We start from the raw sequence: 20,737 nt of genomic DNA on the forward strand, positions 1-20,737 counted from the left end.
GGGAAAATTGCTGGGAAAGTTCAAGTGTGTGCGAGTGTGTGTCGAACAAAAGGCAGCAGCCATCTCATAGGCACAATTTTCACACTTGAGTTTGCACAGGAAACAGACTCAAACAAAAAAGAGCTAAAAGAAAGAGTTTGGAAAATATAAAAAAATCTGTATAAATATTTAAGAAATTCAATAGAAAATGTACTTGTTATTTTCTGAAATTCTTAAATTTATTAATACATTTTATTTATATTTCTATATTGACTACAATATCCCCCAAGAAAGTTATTAAAACAAAGCTTCATCATAAACTATATGAATGTTACAAAAGCAGTCCTAGTAAACCCCTTAAAGTATATATTTTCTCATTCAGAATTACCTAATAAATTTGCCCATTATTTTTTCAAGTGTAGCCCTGTCGAACAGAGACAGCACTTGCCTAGAAAGAGATAGGGTGCTTAGAAGCGAGAAAAATCGTATCAACGTCACTTTTCGATTTTCACTCTCTTACTTGCTTGCTCAACCCGCCCACCTTTGGAAAATTACCCTTCGACGTCAGGTGCCACCTGGAAGCAAGTTACCTGACAGCGAACCCCCCTCACACCACCCTTCACCCCCTACGCCCCTCTCTTTCTTCCCTACCTTTCTCTATCTCTGTCTCTCCTAGCACTTTTTTCCTATTTCGCGCTTACAAACTCCTTTCCCGCAATGCAAAAATCGTTGAGGTGTGAATTTGCAGACAAAATGCTTTGGGAAATTCGGTAGAAGTCAAAAAACAAGGAAAAACTACAAAAAAAAGGAGGAAAAACATTTGCTGATGGTGGAAAGAATGCACTTGCGGGTTAATATTTAGAAATCAAAATGCACAAACGAAAAGCTGAACCAGCAAATTGGAAAATGCAGTCAATGAAAAGAAAGTCTTTATTTGGGAGAGGAAGTGAAAAATAATAGAGGAATGTTGGATAATTTGACGTAACGTATGTATTGAGAAGTTATTTATTAATAAACGAAACTTTTTCATGTCTAAATCAACTTAGTTATCAATAAATATTATCTAGAAACAGTGAGTTTCTCCAAATAATATCACTTATAATTCAAAAACTACAACTTCCTGCAGACTTTGAACCCCAATAATGACCTCAAAAGAACTCTGAGAAAATCTGTCAAGAATCCTGTGAAAATCCAGTGCTCGACTGCCAGGAATCGAGTTTGATTAAACCACTCCACTTGGCCGTCATTGAGTGTTGCAATCCCATGTCAAATACTTCGCCCAGAAGCTCTCGGGGAAGGAAAAACTCTGGGGAAAACTCTCAGTAGTCAAGGAGATGAAAAGGCAAAGGAATGTCAGCCCCAGGGATGGGGTGTGGGGGGGTTTTGGCGAGTAGAGACAGCAGGAGTCCGCACACACCTGTCTGGGCAGGTGAATGCATGTGTGTGCGGTGGCATGCCAATTGCAGTGTAGTCCTCCAAAAGCTCCATGTCCTGCATCCTGCATCCTGCATCCAGCTTCGAGCATCCAGCATCCAGCATCCAATGTCCATGTCCTGTCAGCTGCACTCGTGCCGAACTAAGCAAAACTGAAACTGAAATCGAAGTGCGGCCTTCGAATGTTTGTCCATTTTGGTATCGATGCAACCAGCACACACCCAGCAACCCAGCATCCTGCATCCTGCATCCTACATCCTGCATCCTGCTTCAAGCAACCCCCATTTCACCACCCACCTCCCCACTCACTCAGACTTTTCTCCTGCCCGACTTTTCTTCCGATTTCTCTACCATCGCACATGTTTTCGTGTTGTCTCTGTGCGGCTGTTGTGTTGGCAATTTGGTAATGTTTTTTTCTTGCGTGTCAAGGAATATGGTCAAGATACATATATAAGTTAACTAAGTTAACCGGGCGACGGCAATGACCGATCGTCCGAAAGCTCGCTCCGGCCAAATTGCTGACCCAGCGTCTGGCCGGAAGCTCGTGCATAGCCGGCAAGCACTGCCCATTGGAGTGGCCGCTATGAATATCACTTTTGTTAGTTCTTAAGTTCAGTTCTGTTTTGACACTTATGAAATAAAGAGCCATCGCTCTCTTACTGTAACTCCGACGATCCGTCGTTAAGCATTTATTATTACAAATCTGACTGAGTCCCTAGGCCAGCAGATAAAGAGGGACAGTTATCCCTCCAACATAATCATCATAACTAAATATTCTACGGCCAGCCGGCTAGAAGACACCAAAGGGCCTCTCGCCCCGACCTTACATCTCCAGGAATAATCCGTGGCGGAATTGAAATTGTCGACGACGAATCATTACCGCCCAACATCATATTAATTGGCGCCCAACATTTAGAAGTACCCACAATTACAAATTGGGGAAACATGTAAGTGAGCACCTCTTACTTTATACTTTCCTTTCTGCATTAGAGTAGCTTGAAACCTAATGAAATAAATCGCTGCCAGAATAACTTCTGCAGCTCCACCTTAATATATTTGTGTTAACTTTATTATAAATAAAGATTAATTAACCCATAATTTGTTTGACAATTTAATGGTGAATTATATTTGCTACAATAATATTTGTTCTGTGCTGTCTGTGTATTGTTTGCATTTTTTTTTTTGCCAAAAATAGGTACGGATATTAGATATTTCAGCCTAAGCGCTAGGCCGCCGCTAACGAACAAATTAGTTGTGAATTTATTTAAAATTATTTTTCACTATATATCGGCGGTTAATTCTGCCGTTTGGATATTCATAAATTGTGAATTTATTTATTTTATTCATTGTGTCTTTTTGCTTAGACCCTAAATTCTTAGTATTTGCCTCGCAATACATTATTTTTTATTGCCCCCACTCCACTGCTGGGAACCCGATACTGCTGCATATGCATTTGTGTGGCAAATTGTCGTTATTTGTTTCTTTGTTTCTCATAGCGGAGGCTCAGTCCCCGCATACCCCTGACCCTATCGCTGCTTGACAGGGCACCGACTCGATTCGACGAGCTCAGAAACTTTGTTGCCAAAGCGGCGGCTCCGTCCCCGCACACCCCTGGCCATGACAATTGCCTTCATGGGCAGAATAGCTTGAGCAAGCATTCCCCTACCAGTGCGATTTAGCTTGGCCACATATGAGCTCCCCATTCCAACAGTACCGGGAAAATAAACCATACGCTAGTGACTCAGAGTCTGATAGTGAAGGGCCCCCGCGTACTAACCCCACAGTAGGAATTATGGACGCAGATCAGCTTAAGGTTATAATTCAGGCAGCGGTTAACCAGGCCTTGGCGGAAAGGGTCAACAAAGAACGGGAATTGCGCCAAGCCATAGAGCAGTTGGCCGCACAAGTGGCAGCGGTGCAAGTCGCACCCACACAAGAGGCTCCTAAAATAAAGGTTTACGAGCCCATTGATATCAAAGGCAATGTTCAATGCAACGAGCCTTTAGATGCCGTGAAATGCCTGCCTGAATTTACGGGGGCACAAGAGACATACGTCTCTTGGCGGCAAGCGGCAGTAGCCGCATATTATATTTTTAGAAATTATGTTAATAGCTCACGCCATTATCAGGCAGTAGTTATAATTAGGAGTAAAATTAGGGGCCCTGCCGATGCAGTGCTATCCTCGTTCGGCACTATATTGAATTTTGATGCGATTATTGACCGCCTCGATTTCACATATAGTGACAAACGACAGATTCACGTCATCGAGCAGGAGATGGGTACCCTCAGACAGGGAAGCCTCACGCTCCTGCAGTACTATGACGAGGTCGAGAAAAAACTCACCTTGCTCACTAATAAGGCAACTATGTCGTACGAAGCATCGGCGGCAAGAGTTTTATGCGAAAAATTCCGCGACGATGCGCTCCGCGTTTTTATTTCGGGCCTCAAGCGCAGCCTCTCCGATGTCCTCTTCTCGGCAAAGCCGAAGGACATGCCAACTGCCTTGGCGTTGGCTCAAGAAGTGGAATCAAACCACGAGAGGTACACCTTCGCGGCATCGTTCGCAAAGAGCCTGGAGGATAGGGACAAGAAACAAGTTCCAAAGGCGCAAGATCGCCAGCAAACGCCCTATCAAGGGCACTCCCAAGTGAGTGCGGGCAAAAACCCGCACTTCACCAAACAACACAAGGCCCAGGTGCACTCCGCTCCGAGCAGCGACAGGCGTCGTGAAAACACGCCAGAGCCCATGGATGTTGACCCTTCAATGTCTAGGATGCTCAAGCCATCGCAAGCGCCGGCCTATCAAAACAGAAAGCCGGCCGGATCCGATCGATCTGGCCCGCACAAAAGGCAGAGAGTAAACCACATTACTCAGGGCCCAAATGAACCCGAAGGTTACACCGCCGCAGCTTCAAGCGCGGCACAGGAAATAAGTGACGATGCTGTCCACGAATACGATTCGGACGCAATTAATTTTTTAGGGGAAAATCCCTGCTACCCGTCATCAGACGAAGAGTAGCGGGGGTGGAGATGAGACTTTTAATAGATACGGGCGCGGCAAAAAATTTCATCCGTCCATACGAGGGGTTGAAAGGCGTCCGCCCGGTAGAATCGCCATTCACGATACATTCGATCCATGGCGTCACCAATATCACCAAAAAGTGCTACGTTTCCCTATTTAACTTGAAGGCCACGTTCTTCATTTTACCAGATTTGTCCTCCTTTGATGCCATAATTGGTCTTGACCTGTTAAAACAGGCAGGGGCATCGCTTTGTCTAGCTTCCGGCCACCTCAAATGGGGCTCTGAAGTAGAGAAGTTGGAATTCCAATCGTGTCCCGACGTCAATTTTACTAATATTGATTGCTCGGACGCGCCGCCTCTAGTTAGAGAGGCCTTTACCAAAATGCTTGGCGAACGAAAGAAAGCCTTTGCAAATCCCAACGAGGCCCTGCCTTACAACACGTCGGTGGTAGCTACCATCAGGACAGTAAGCGAGGAGCCCATTTATGCCAAGCTTTACCCATACCCAATGGGAGCTGCAGATTTCGTCAACAGCGAAATCCAAGAGCTGCTGAAAAATGGCATTATACAAAAGTCAAAGTCCCCCTACAATAACCCAATATGGGTAGTAGACAAGAAGGGCACTGACGAAGCGGGCAACCGCAAAATGCGACTCGTGTTGGACTTTCGCAAATTGAACGAGAGGACGATACCCGATCGCTACCCCATGCCAAATATCTCTATGATACTAGGGAATTTAGGCAAAGCCAAATACTTCACGACACTTGATCTGAAGTCAGGCTACCACCAGATCACTCTGGCGGAGCGCGACCGCGAAAAAACTTCCTTTTCCGTTAACGGAGGAAAATACGAATTTCGTCGGCTTCCATTTGGTTTGAAGAATGCTGCCAGCATCTTCCAAAGAACCATCGACGACATACTGCGAGAGCAGATTGGCAAATTTTGCTATGTCTATGTCGACGATGTCATCGTTTTCTCAGAAGACGAAAACGCCCACATACGGCATGTGGATTGGGTTCTAAAGAGCCTGCACGACGCCAACATGAGGGTGTCAGCACAAAAATCGCGTTTCTTTAAAAAGAGCGTTAGTTTCTTGGGCTTCATTGTCACTAATAAAGGTGCCACAACAGACCCAGAAAAAACCAAGGCCATACAGGAATTCCCCGAACCAAAAAATGTATTCGAGGTGAGATCGTTCCTTGGCCTGGCTAGCTATTACCGATGCTTTATCAAAGATTTCGCATCAATAGCTAGGCCCATATCCGAAATACTTAAAGGGGAGCATGGAAGTGTCAGTAGGCACAGATCCAAGAATATCCAGGTGCACTTTAGCGAGCAGCAACGGCTTGCTTTCCATAAGTTGCGTAACATTCTGGCTTCAGAGGATGTCATCCTCAGCTATCCCGACTACAAGAAGGCGTTCGATCTAACGACGGATGCCTCGGCATATGGCATCGGCGCAGTACTATCCCAAGAGGGAAGACCCATTACTATGATATCTAGGACCCTAAAGGACCGAGAGGTAAACTACGCTACTAACGAGCGTGAACTGTTAGCCATAGTTTGGGCACTGGCCAAATTACGCCATTATTTATATGCAGTAAGAGATATAAATATCTATACTGATCACCAACCGTTGACATTCGCAGTATCGGAATCCAATCCGAATGCGAAAATCAAACGATGGAAAGCCCGCATCGACGAGTCCGGCGCCAAAATGTTTTACAAGCCCGGAAAAGAAAACCTCGTTGCGGATGCCCTCTCAAGACAGCAACTTAACGTTCTGGGAGAGGAAGAAGCTTTTTCCAGCGCAGCCACAATCCACAGTGAGCTGTCGCTTACCCACACAATCGAAACTACGGATAAGCCTCTGAATTGCTTTCAAAACCAGATAACTCTGGAGGAGGCACGCTTTCCGTCGAAACGCAGCTTCGTACTCTTTGGAAACAAGAGACGACATAACATCGACTTTACTTGCAAAGAGTCATTGCTCGATGAGCTCGCAGATATCATCGTTCCTAAAGGCGTAAACGCCATTCATTGCGACTTGCATACGCTGGCAATGATACAGGACGAATTGGTTCGGCAATTCCCAGCCACCAAGTTTTGGCACTGCAAAAACCGAGTGACGGATATTTTTGCAGTTGCTGAGAGGCGAGAAGTCCTCACCGTTGAGCACAACAGGGCTCACAGATCGGCCCAAGAAAATGTGAAGCAGGTACTCTCCGAATACTACTTCCCAAAAATGGCTAAGCTAGCGACCGAAATCGTCGCTAATTGTAGGACATGCGCTAGGGCGAAATATGACAGGCACCCCAAAAAGCATGAGCTTGGCGAAACACCGCTCCCATCTCATGTAGGAGAAATGCTACACATAGACATTTTCTCCACGGACAAGAAATATTTCCTCACGTGCATTGACAAATTCTCGAAATTTGCCATAGTCCAACCAATTCCCTCTAGAACCATAGAGGACCTAAAACCGGCATTACTACTGCTGATGAATGTTTTCCCCAAAGCCAAGGTCATATATTGCGACAACGAACCCTCGTTAAACTCGCACACCATTTTGACCATGCTGGAAAACCATTTCGGCGTTAGCGTTTCAAACGCACCGCCCCTCCACAGTGTCTCAAACGGACAGGTGGAGCGCTTCCACAGCACTCTGGTGGAACTCGCCAGATGCCTTAAAATTGATAAAGGCATCAGTGACACCGTCGAGCTAATTTTACTGGCCACAGCCAGGTATAATAAATCCATCCATTCGGTCATCGACAAGAGGCCAGCTGACGTGATTCAAACACAGTCAGAAGAACCACTGTATGAGGTTCGGGATAGGATTAAGATCGCCCAAGATAAGCTCAGGAATAGGGAAAATGCTTCCCGACAGAACAGGGTGTTCGAAGTTGGCGAAAAAGTCCTAGTAAAATCCAACAGGCGACTAGGCAACAAACTCTCTCCATTGTGTGAAGAGAAAGTTGTGGAAGCGGACATGGGGACCACGGTCCTCATTAAGGGGAGGGTGGTCCACAAGGACAACCTTAGGTAGACGAAGCGTGGTCATGTTGACTTGATTCGTCTGATAATTTTTTACCAACTTTTTTCATATTTTTCCTAGCCACTTGGCATAAGGTTTTTTATTTTTATTTTTTATTTGTCATTATCATTACTTTTGCTTAAGCTTTCCGTGCTTTATTTTTATATGTTGGTGGTGGGCTTCTTGAATTTTGCAAAACACTACAATAAATCCGAAAATTACAGGTTCACTCCCATTCCTCTGTTATTCCTTCTGACCCTGACATCGGCACACGTCACGGACTACTCGCAAGCCAAGTACATTCCCATCGTTGATGGTCGAATATTAATATGGGAAGAATTTGCATTTGTGAGACACACGGCAAATCTCTCAGAATACAGGCGCGTGGTGGAAGAGACTAATGACATGATTCACATGTTTCCCCAGTCACACATGCAGAAACTTTTGAGCGTAGATGTCGCTCACCTGCGTGACCTGCTCGAGTCACTGAGCATCCACCACAGAGTAGCCAGGAGTTTAGACTTCTTGGGAGCGGCGTTAAAGGTAGTGGCGGGAACGCCAGACGCAGAGGATTTTGAAAAAATCAGACTAACAGAATTCCAACTCATTAATGCAAACAATAGACAGGTCAATATTAACAGTAGAGTACAGGAACAAATAAATAACATTACCATCACTGTCAATCAAATTCTGAGGTCGGCTAAAGAATCCCAAATTGATTCGGGACACCTATACGAGATGTTATTGTCTCGGAATAGGATGATTACAATGGAGCTGCAAAATTTATTGCTTGCAATAGCGCTCGCCAAAGTCAATGTAGTTAGCCCTAGCATATTAGATCATGCAGACCTGGAAAGTATGTGGATAGAGGAGCCCACAGATACCCCCATCAAAGATATATTGTCCGTTTCGTCCGTTAAAGTTTTACAATCCAATAACATTATTCATTTCATTATCAAGTTTCCTAAAATTAAGTCAGCCTGCGTTAAGATTACAATTTTTCCGGTGTCACATCACGACACAATGCTCAGACTGGAGGACAAGGTCATAGCGGATTGCGACGGAGAGATCCACACGGTAAAAAACTGCTCCGTGTCATCAGGGGCCACATTTTGCCAACTGGCGCTGAGAAGATCTTGCGCCCAGGAACTCCACGCGGGAGGCATTGCGCACTGCGATATTCAGCATAGTGATCTGCATCCCGTCACCTATGTCGACGAGGGAATCCTCATCATAAACGATCGCCCGGCTCGTGTGAGTGTGGACAATGGCACTTACGTCCACTTACAAGGAACGCACCTTATCACCTTCATCGAGAGTGCCACGGTTAACGAAACCCGATATATCAATCATGATATGGCCCAGAAGAGGGCACCAGGAGTAGCCAGCTCACCTTCCCTGAACATTTCTCTAGAGCACGATATACTAAGCCTCCCATACCTTCACCGCTTGAGTGAACGTAACCTGGAGCACATCAAGAGATTTGGGGAAGACATCAACAACTACCGCTCGCACCAGATTGTGCTAGTCGCGGGAGCAGTTTGCTGCGCGTTGATTTGTATCGGCCTCACTTATCGGCGAGTCACCCAGGCCAGGAGATCCACGGCCCAACTAAAGGAAGTGATTGCCCAAATAGGGTCGGCCGAGGGCGGCCTTAATCTTGAGGGGGGAGTAGTTAACTAAGTTAACCGGGCGACGGCAATGACCGATCGTCCGAAAGCTCGCTCCGGCCAAATTGCTGACCCAGCGTCTGGCCGGAAGCTCGTGCATAGCCGGCAAGCACTGCCCATTGGAGTGGCCGCTATGAATATCACTTTTGTTAGTTCTTAAGTTCAGTTCTGTTTTGACACTTATGAAATAAAGAGCCATCGCTCTCTTACTGTAACTCCGACGATCCGTCGTTAAGCATTTATTATTACAAATCTGACTGAGTCCCTAGGCCAGCAGATAAAGAGGGACAGTTATCCCTCCAACATAATCATCATAACTAAATATTCTACGGCCAGCCGGCTAGAAGACACCAAAGGGCCTCTCGCCCCGACCTTACATCTCCAGGAATAATCCGTGGCGGAATTGAAATTGTCGACGACGAATCATTACCGCCCAACATCATATTAATTTATACATTGTATATATATGAAATTAATTTATTTATGTAAAAACAAAAAAGGAAACTAACTACAGGAAGCCAAAGTTTATATACCCTTTGCAATTTGCCATATATCACAACTAAGCTTAAAAAATATCCACATTCTTTGAATCGATATTTATCGATATTTTTATTTGACAATTGTTTCGATAAACCAACGTTTTAAAAACTCATAACTACGCCAAAAAAGCATTAATTTCAATTCGCAAAGCGGCCCCATGCTAGTTTTTGTTAGGCTAATAAATCTACATACTTAATGGAAAAATAAAAATGTTTGCCAATTTTTGAAAAATTTTAACGATGTAACCCCTTTCATTTTTCTAACAAAAAATTTAATTTAATTTAATTTAATTTGAAAAATAAAAAAATGTTTTCTGCCGTTGACCAGATCGACTCGATTTTCAATGCTGATCAAGAATATATATGATTTATAGAGTCAGAAATGATTCCTTCCTTGAGTTACTAACTTTTTACTATATTCAAATACTTCAAATGCAATGGTATTCAAGCTTGTGATTTTTTTTTAATCAACCAATTACTATACAAATATATTTTTTAATTATAATAATCAATTAATTATTATAAATTAATATCTTACAGGTGGATTTGCGACACATTGACGAGCTGAACGGCACCAATGTCGTTGAGGTAGGCGTGGATCTGTCCGAATTTTACACGTCTGTCGAATGGGATATCCTTGAAGTTCCAGCAGTGAGGTAAGTGCAGTCACCCACACACACAGGACACACACCCAGCACACACACACACACACCCCTGGACAACAAGAACAACAATTATTTTTGGCAGAAACAGAAACTCCTTTGGCAAGTTCCTTGGACGCAGTCACAAAACACAAACACAAATCTTTCTTTTTTTTCGATTTTAGACGCACGCTATGTGCAGTAATACACATACATACGTAGGTCAAGGATACAAGTTTTTACCGTTGAGAGAAAGAGAAATTTACACTGACATAAATAATAAATAAAAAATAATAATAGAGCATAGAAATCAGTAGAGATTGCGGAAGCTATAAGCACTTAATTTTCTCATTAAAGAAAATTATGCAACAGGTTTTAAGTTAGTAAATTTCAAGGCTTTTTTTTTAAGGGTGTAATTTAAACTTAATACTAAACATATTTTTCATTATTTAGTATTATTAGTTCATATTGATTCATAATTATTTTTTAATAATGTTTAGTAATTTAAGAGGTTTAAAGATCTTGAAGGTTAGCTATGCCTTAACTCTTAAAATTTATAATACTGCTTTACTTTCATTTATATTTTAAGAAATGTAATACATATTTTACATGTTTTAAAGTTTGTTGAACCTTTTTTCTGAGTGCAACAAGATGATAAAACTGCCGGTCGACGATGATCTTACGACTGGGGCGTGGGCAGATTTTCTACACGAAGGGGGCTTGGTCGTTATTTACAATTTGCACCCCTCCCTTCCCTTGCTTATAACATTTTTCCTGTTGAAGTTTTTAAATTAAAAAACTTTGGCAAAAGGAGCTGCCAAGGCAAGAAACAAGAGCAACACCGAAAATTATACATATAAATACGTACATATATTCCAGAAGAGCACTTTTGCTTTTTGGTGTCTGTCTTTTCCGGTTACCCAAAATGGTCAGGCATATAGACTCATGTCGATGGGTGTGTGCGTACAGTTATGGTGACATTAATAGGTTTTATTAATAATATTTAAAAATATAGAAAGAAACTTGCTTTAGAAAGGGAAATTTATCATACCTTAGAATTAATATATTTAATTTCTAAAATTTAAAACAAGATTTGAACTCTTGATATTTTTAATATATATAACCTATATTTCATGCTATAAAATTTGGTATTTTCTTAAATATTATTTTTGCAATATTATGTATGTATTTAAATATAAAACATTTTCCTAGTCCAATCAGTTTTTTTTACAAAATGAAATTTGCTTCTGTGATGCTGGAGGCGGTAGCCTAATTGCCACGCCCCATTCTTTAGAGAAAACCAAAGGCACGCTTGTGTGCACACAATGGGGATAGAGAGAGAGAGGGGTTGAGAGAGAGAGTGAGAAAGGATATGGAATGAAATTTCCAGAAATAGGACCTCTTTAATGCATTAGCCCCAGACAAAAGGCAACAGGAAATTTTTGTTTCACTTAGCGCAACTTTGTTGGGAATCTTGGGTTCGTTAGCTCAGACAACAGGTGAGTTAGGGGGGCTTTCAGAAGGGGTTTTTAGAGGGGTTTTTAGGGGTTTTAAGGAGTGTTTTAAGGGGGGTTCTTTCTGGTGCGGGCAATACGACAGTTGCAACACTGCTGAGTGCTATTAATTAGCTGATGACACGTGCTAGATGAACTCGGTGAATTCACTTTTCATTAGGCTAATTAAATTGGGTATCTAGTTAGTAACTTTGTGTCTCTGTAATATTGGGACTTTTCTACTAGTTTTTAATATAATTAAATAATAAACTCATACAATTTAATATTAAAATACCATAATTTTCATAAAAATGCTTTGAATCATTTCACAAAACAAAAGAATAAGTAAACCCATTACTTGAACAACAATTCTCTTTCTGATCACACCTATGAATATTTGAAATAGGCAAAATCCTAGGATCTTAATTCGTTTGCTCTTTGTCCTTTTCCCACACCTGATAACACCCACATTTCCTGAGGGGGGAGGAGAAGGAGGTGTTCCACCATATTTCATAAGTGAAACGTGACAGAAACGGCAATGACAATGTTAAACTGAAATGCACGTACTTAAGACGTTAAGATATCTGGGATGGAAATAATGCTCTAACATATTAATATAAAAAAGAAGTAAAACAATACAAATATATATAAAATAATCCATTTAATATTTTGTTAAATATTAAATTTGTTACTATTTTTATTATATATATTATATGTTTTTAAATCAAAACAATGGCTTGCTTCTTTTAACTCTTTGGAAAACCTTTTTCCTGCTTTAAGAAAATATAGCTTCCTCTCTATATAACTATATATATAAATGATTTAATGTCCTAGCTAATATCCCCTTTGCTCATGTCAAAACTCCCTCCTTACATTCTAATACCCTAAGCCAGGGTATCAACAGCATGTCGAGACCTTTGGCCAAAACTAAGAACTGAAACTGATGGGGGGCTCAAGTCATTGACGGGAATTAAAAAGTTGACAGCTTCAATTACGTGTGAGTGTGTGTAGTATTTGTGTATATATTTTATTGTGTGTGTGTGCCTGAGTGTGTGTTTAATATAGATGTGAGTGTGTGCCAAAGTCTGCGAGTATGATTATGGTTGGGCGTTTGGTTCTTTTTTTTCTTCCTTTGGCGTTCAGCATTCGCAGTAAATTATGCCACAAGTGCGTGACTCACAATAACTGTAGGGATGTGTGTGTGTGCGTGTGTGTGTGACACTGAGAAAAATTGTGGGAGAAGCAGCTAGCAGAACAAGGAAATATATTTATAAACCAATACTCCCCAAGCAGCTTATACATTTGCTTAAACTAAATGATTTATTGCCTTTAAAACACCTTAAAACTACAACTTTTTTATCCAAGGAATGTGATATTATTTCCTAATTATTCCCAGTGTAAATACCTTGCCCCTTTTTCATTCCTTATGCCAGCTTTGGAATCTGTTTGGCCTACTCCCTTGGTGGCTTTTATTGTGTGCAGGCTGCCGCTGCTGCGCCTAAAATGCTGCAACACAATTCACAGCACGTAGAACAATTTTCCTGTGAAGCCTGGACCTCGTAACACCTCCGAAAACCCTCCTTCATCTTATTATACCCCCTTCCCATTCCCCTGCAAAATTGTGTACAGACCGAACAGGATTCAGTTTTAATGCGCATCGACAGTTAAATTAACTGAAGGGCAAAGGACGTAGGACGCTGGGCCGCAGGACTTGTCGAAAATGAGGGGCGTGGCTGGCCACAGCACGTACAGGTGCTGCAGCACCACTAACCAGGAAGGGGGATTCACCGGAGCGGAGCAGACAATCCGGCATTGATTGACAGGTGGGACAGGTGCGATAGGTTGCCAGCTGGCCACCAGTCGAGGCAACTTCCTCAGAGAGAGAGAGAGAGAAGGACTTAAGGACGTTATCGAAATTGAAAGTGAAGGCAGTCATAAAATTAACGTTGCTTATTCCCCTCTTTCAAAAACCCTTTTCTTCCAATCAGAGAACCGGAAAATAATGATAGTTCCTAGGCTAACACTTTTTAGGTTTATAGGTTTTTCTTTTTTCTCCAGAGCAAGTGCGGTAAGTTGTCAGGGATTGAGTAGTTTAACTGCTGATTTATCACAAACTCCTTGGTACATTTTACAAGCTAATTAACTGTTTTAACATTGAAGTCTTTAACTGGTCCCAAAAGGCAAAAAGGACTCCGATTGTCTCCTTAATACACTTATTGAGTCGTCTTTCGTTGTCCTGCTCGTATTCCCAACTTTCAACTCCCCTTGGGGGCTGTATTTTGTTTAATTGCCGCAATGGGTCTTACGACATGAAATCAACACGCAGAGCACATACACCCAGAGATGTCTCCCCTAAACATTTTTCCCTTATTTTTTTTTGTCTTTGGTAAACTTTTCCATCTCTCTTCTACCTTTCCCCCAAAACCGAGAAGGCTTGATTACTGGGCACAAATTCTTAGCTGAATTTGAGGTTCCAAACTTTATCACAGATCGATTAAAATCATAATTAGCAAACTTTCCAGAGACTCTCTGCCTTTGCCTTCGCTTTTGCGGTCTCACCTCAATTGGCAAGCCTTAGGGGAGGAGGAGGTTTTTCCTGTTTTTCCCCATTCCAAAAATGATTTCCTTCATTTTCTTCAAGTCATGCAGCGAAGCGTGTTTATGTTAGTTTTTAAAATTCTATTACTTACTTTGATTTCTGGTCTTGGAATCAAGAGTATCTAAAGAAAAATATATGCCATACACCAAGCAAAAATAATAAATATTTTAAAAAGATATTCAAGAAAATATAAAGAAAGTAATTAGTTAGGATTATAATTTAAAGGGATTAAACATTTAACAAACTTGTTTGGCTTGTTTTAAGAAGTTTATGGTAAAAATTCGGCTTAGTTTTCCATATGAAATAGATTGTTATGTAGTTTTCTCTCGGTGCACAAGAAAAATAAGAAAAGCAAAGCATAAAAAACACTTGAAAGCTCATAGAGAACTTTCTGGCAAAAAGTTTTTGGAATCAATCAAGCGTTGAGACCTTTCCTTTTTGCTTTCCTATTTCCACTTTCTACTTTCCCTTTCCCTTTGAGTAGGTGGTAATGGCTAGGAGCTGCTCCTATTGCGGCTAAGACTGCCTTTGGTCTAGCCAAAAGCTGCTATTCGTTCAGCTCCCTTTAATGTCTTCGTTTCTCTCTCTCTCTTTTTTTTATGTTGCCAATCATTTCGTATTTATGCGTTTGTTCTTTGACTTCAATCAGCAAGCTGTTTGGCCCCTATTCCCCGTTGTCAATCAACGTTTTGGCCATTTTCGGTCACTTTAATGCGGTATCCCCAAACCAAAGTCCCCCCAAAAAAAATATATACATATGTATTTGTATGTTGCCCATTCAATTTCGCTGGAATTTCACTTAATTTTTGTTGTTGTTCCTTTTTGCATTTCAAACCCATCGAAAAAATCGAAATAACATTTGATTTCGAATCTGTTTCGCTAGAAAATCATTCACGCAAAAGTGGAAAAGAGGAACGAGCAGTGGTTGCCCCTCTCGGCTTTGAGCATTTCCACATTCACTTTGGCTTTGCAAATAATTTATTTAAATATAAAGTGCCTGAAGAGAGCATAAATTCCCGGCACTATTTGAGAATTTGTTGATATATTTTAGAACTTGTAATCAAATTTAGCGGATCTATGCTAAAAAGATCGATTTAAAAGTATGCTTTCTGCAAATGAATGCTAAAAGTTTTTAGCCTGGATTTTCAGGGAAAATATGTTATAAGAAAGTTTAATATATTTACATATTTAATACTCAGAGATTAAAGAAGCAACAATTTTATAGAAACAAGACTCTAGAAGAGTCTTATTAAAACTTTGTGTGCATTTTTATACCCTACCCTATCCATATAAAACATAAAATAAATTTCATACCCTTTTCATATAATTGGGAAACAAGAGATAAGAGAACTTTATACATATAATGCACATTTTCTGAGGTATAACACAACCTACCGATGAATAAAATTATAATAAGTCCGGGAAGTGTTCTTAAAAAATATATATACTAAAATAAGGCTTAGAACAGATATTTGTAAGAGTAAAAATTCCGTCAAGCTTCGCTAACCCGTAGTATTTTTTTTTAATTCGATTATCAACTAATTGCCAAGAAATAAAAAGGTAAACAAACGCGGTTCTCCAGCTTTCCAAATGCCAAAATTGAGAGCCACAAAAGTGGATCGTATCTAATGAGTGAAGCTTTCGCTCTTAGGCTCCACTTACGCTCCACGGGATCAAAACATAGATATAGGGCAGAGAAGTTCGAGGATAAAGCAAATAAGCAAAATAGTGTTGTTTCACTCACCCACATAAATTGCGCATTACTGTAGATCCCAACGGCGAATTATTAAACGAAGCGCGGACAAAAAGAAGAACGAAAAAGACCTTAGACGATATTGCGCACACTAAACACACACATTTTGATCGCAGTTGTTGCACTTGCACATACAAAAAAAACAACAAAAAGGAATTAGCCAACAAATACCGCACTGATCGTGGCTTTAAATGAATTAAACTACAAAAAACACGACTCTGCCCCAGCTACCCCCACTTTCACTGTGGGGCTCGCTGTTTTCACGCACTTTTTCGCACCTACCACTGGTTTTTACACTTTAATTTTCTATTTATTTCACTTTTTACCGGCGCGGAGGTCTTTTCGTTCTTTTTTATGTCTTTCATTTTGACGCTAGAGATGTAAAACTAGTACTAGTATACGATAGCAGTGTATCGATCTAGTATTTTAGTTATCGATATTGTCCTCACTTTTATATCGCTAGGTGGAGCAACTAAGTTCCAACAGCTGCCGCGAGAGGGAGGGTTTGCTCCACGATACTGAAGGGCGGCAATGTTTTTGCGAGGTTTTGCAATGATTAGGTTTATTTATTTTAATTAATTTAAGTTTATTTATGTAATTTTTTTTATATTAATTCCTAGTGATTAAAGTTCTATCTGCAAGGGTCTAAAAACTTCGGCGTGCCGAAGTTAGCTTACTTTTATTATTTTTGTTTTAATTGGCATTCTTTTTTTCAATTACCTAGCAATTTTTGATTTTTCATTTAGAATTTTCAATCCCCAAATACTCTTATTATTTAGTTAAGATTTCATTTATTTCTTCTTTTAGCAATAAAAATACCAATTAAATTACCTAGCAATTATTGACTTTTCATCTAGAATTTTCAATACCCAAATACTCTTATAATTTAGTTAAGATTTCATTTCAAAACAAACAACTATTTCTTTTTTTTGGCAATAAAGATACCACTTTAATTAAGAGTCTGTATTTTGCTTCAAAAAAGATTTCAAGTCAAAGTCAAAATGTGGGCAGGGTGTTGAAAACTTCAATTCCTTCGAATGACTCGTATATATATATATATATATATATATATATATATATATATTCCGCCCATTTCTGCTTATCTCTGTGTGTGTGTGTGTATTTTCCTTTATTACGCATACGCAGCGTGGCTCAACGCATTGATGAATTGTTGCCAATTTCAGATTCTTGGCCCCGGGGATGGGTATTTTGTGTGTGAAGGAGGGGTGTGTGTATGGGGAGTGTTTTGTGCCTGGGAGTCAAATCAAACAGAAGTTTTGCTGGTCTTAGCTGGTATTTGTTGTGTTTTTCGAGTTCTCTAGTCGTTTCTCTATTTTCCCTGATTTTCTGCTGTTTCTTTTGCTTTATTTTCTTTCTTTTATTTTTTTGCCTATATGGCGCCATCTCCCGGCGCCGTATCCTTGCGCGTGTAGCGAATATGTGTTTGTATTCAGTTGGTGAGTGTGTGGGTGCGGGTGTGAGTGTGAGTGTGAGTCCTGCGTGTGAGTGTTTTTTCTTGCCTATTTTATGATTTATGGTATGTTTTGCCATCGCGGTTGCTAGCCAAACCAAAGTCAACTCGTCGAGCTTATTATACTGACCTTTACACGTACTGGTCCTGGAACAGGACCTCCTCGTCTTCTTTTATCCAGAATTCCTGTGTGGGACTTATCTCTAAGATGGGAAATGGTAAACTGGCTGGGGGAATCCCCACGATTTTCCGTACACTCCACGGCCCATTGACCAAAGCTCAGTTCAGCAGACTTAATCTGCGGGCCATATTACATTTTCCGAGGGGGGGTGGGAAGGGGAAAATTTCAAGCTATCCACATGAGCTTGAAGGATATTGGGTCTTAGAATGTGTAGTTAAATGCTATTTTAATAGAGACTTGGGGGATAGCCTTTACATAATCGTAAATCAATCAGGAAACTTTAGTTTACTTTACAGAAAATAAGTGAAATGTTGTTTAGCATTAATATTTATTATTTGGTAAGCAGGTTTTCCAGGGTTTTCCAGGGTTTTCCCATATAACACACCTTCATTTTTCATAGATTTATGAAACCTAACTTTACCTTACAGAAAATAAGTAAAATGTTGTTTAGCATTAATATTTATTATTTGGTAAGCAGTTTTTCCAGGGTTTTCCAGGGTTTTCCCATATAACATACCTTCATTTTTTATAGATTTATGAAACCTAACTTTACCTTACAGAAAATAAGTAAAATGTTGTTTGGTAATAATATTTATTATTTGGTAAGCAGTTTTTCCAGGGTTTTCCCATATAACATACCTTCATTTTTTATAGATTTATGAAACCTAACTTTACCTTACAGAAAATAAGTAAAATGTTGTTTGGTATTAATATTTATTATTTAGTAAGCAGCTTTTCCAGGGTTTTCCAGGGTTTTTCCATATAACATACCTTCATTTTTTATAGATTTATGAAACCCAATTCCTGGGAAACCTAGTAAACATTATAAATAATACCTTTATGCAATATCTTCCTCTATCTTATATAGACCCCAGGCATTTTCCCTCTCTCCCTTGTATCTTGTACATTTGTATCTTTCAGATTCAACCCCCCCACATTTCCCCTCATCCTGTTCCTGTCCCCATTTGAGTGACTGACATTTGGAATTGCCTTGGCAAATTATATTTTATTGCTGCAGCCATCAAAACTAACCCACAAGATGTTGGCCTTCAATGCCGGATTCTGTGTCTGTGTGTTGAGGAAAGCATCTCGTTTTCCACGACCTTTACCCCATAGTTTCCCCGTTCTATGTGGCCTATTGCCACATACTTCATTTCTATTTGGAGGGAAGTCAACTGCCAAAAGCAGTTAGTTGCCTGCCGGCCACATTCCTGTTTTTTTTGGTGTCCTTCTGCCAGTGCTCAGTCCCAGTCCCAAACCCAGTCTTTGCCAACCCTTTGCTAACTTTATCCTCTCTCCTCGCTTGTTTATTATTTATTTACAATATTTTCTTATTCAAAATGAAGCCGCAAGCCTTTCAGAATTATTGATGGCTCGGCCATATACAACAACGGAAAAATTGCGGGGGTCCTGGTGGAAACCACACTTTACTTTCTCTGCCTTCAATCTTACCCCTTTTTCCTTGCCACTTATAATATTTTCTTTATTTATGTATATAAATGTATATGTATTGTTGTATTTTTTCTTATGTTCTTTGTTCCGTGTTCTTTTGCTACAAGAGTTAAAAAACATAACAAAAAGTTTGCTTGACTCAATTTACAAAACATTTTCGCTTGTTGTATATTTTTTAATACTCTGTTAAAGGGTTTTATTATTTAAGTCTGAAGCTTGTACTAATTTAAGACCTATTTTATTATATTATTTTGTATTTCATTGATGTATTTTTATTTACCTTTAACTAAAACAAACTTTCGAGGGTATAGAAACTTCTGTTTCCCAACATCAGCTTCTGTTTTTGCTTCTTTTTTCCGGTTGGAGCAGATAATTAACTTATAAATTATGCATAGGTTGAGTGGGGACTTAAAAAAGTCAAGGAAAAAAAGAAGGAAAATAAATGGAAAAGCTCAGAACACAACTGTCGAACTGAAAATGGATTAAAGTTGTAAAGTTATAGTTCAGAAAATATAGAAAAAAACAGAAACTTTGAGTGGTTTAATTTCATTTTAAATATTTATAATTTCGTTAAACTCAAGTGGAAAGGATTTAATGAAATAGGAAACTAAAACCCAAGGTTTATATATGAATATTAATATTAATCACTATTTCCTTATGCTTACGCTTAAAGAACCTCCTTAATATATTCCCTTTTTCTTTGCAGAAATGAAAAGTTTTATACCTGCTGCGATGAGCCATATCTGGACATTACCTTTAACATCACAATGCGCCGGAAAACGCTTTTCTATACGGTTAACCTGATCATTCCCTGCATGGGCATCAGTTTCCTTACCATTCTGGTGTTCTATCTGCCATCGGACAGTGGCGAGAAGGTGGGTTTAAATTTAAATAAAATATATATAATAAATCTAAATATAAAATATTACAAAAAATAATATACATTCCCAAGATTTTAGCATGTAATCCTAACATACTCTCATGCTTTTATTAAAATTTAATTCCAAATCCCAATAGATCCAATATAAACCATAACTTTGATTTACTAAAATTAACACTATAATTGTCACTTTTTAAAAGCTTTATCTCATTTTATGGCTTTGGGTTTATTGTAAAAATTGACCATTAGAATACTGAATGCATTAGCTTTAAATCCCATTTCCCTCTCAATTTCCTCGGCTCCCATCTGCGCTTTATACAATTCTGATATTATTTTTTTTTTTTGGTTATTTTCATTAAACAAATTGCCATAATTTATTGCCAGCTCAGCTCCATTGCCCCAACAAAATGTGCTTTTAATTAAAAAGCAAAATACAACAAGAAAAAAGAAACCAGCAACAACAAAAATAATTTCACACTCAAATGAAAATGAAAATGCATTTTAACATTTTATTCCTTTTTTTACTTAAACATTTTGTTTGTGTTTTTTGTTTTTGGTTCGCTTTGTTTCTGTGTTGATTTTGCG

The 20,737-nt window shown here is 39.7% G+C and overlaps 1 protein-coding gene and 1 long non-coding RNA gene across 2 annotated transcripts in view; one reads left to right on the top strand and one right to left on the bottom strand.

The window, feature by feature from the left end:
- LOC110184543 (uncharacterized) overlaps positions 1-16,562 on the bottom strand; it is a 114,525-nt gene extending 97,963 nt beyond the window's left edge. Inside the window, exon 1 of the long non-coding RNA XR_015273076.1 lies at positions 16,160-16,562. This is a non-coding gene — a long non-coding RNA (uncharacterized LOC110184543). The remainder of the gene's footprint in view (positions 1-16,159) is intronic.
- nAChRalpha3 (nicotinic Acetylcholine Receptor alpha3) overlaps positions 1-20,737 on the top strand; it is a 121,597-nt gene that overhangs the window by 78,569 nt on the left and 22,291 nt on the right. The window contains exons 5-6 of the mRNA XM_086839067.1: positions 10,223-10,338; positions 19,979-20,147. Coding sequence (XP_086695193.1) covers positions 10,223-10,338; positions 19,979-20,147 — 285 coding nt within the window. The remainder of the gene's footprint in view (positions 1-10,222; positions 10,339-19,978; positions 20,148-20,737) is intronic.

The sequence above is a fragment of the Drosophila serrata genome, unplaced genomic scaffold (assembly GCF_035046125.1).
Source record: "Drosophila serrata isolate PLE 108 unplaced genomic scaffold, ASM3504612v1 contig_362, whole genome shotgun sequence".
Classification (NCBI taxonomy): domain Eukaryota; kingdom Metazoa; phylum Arthropoda; class Insecta; order Diptera; family Drosophilidae; genus Drosophila; species Drosophila serrata.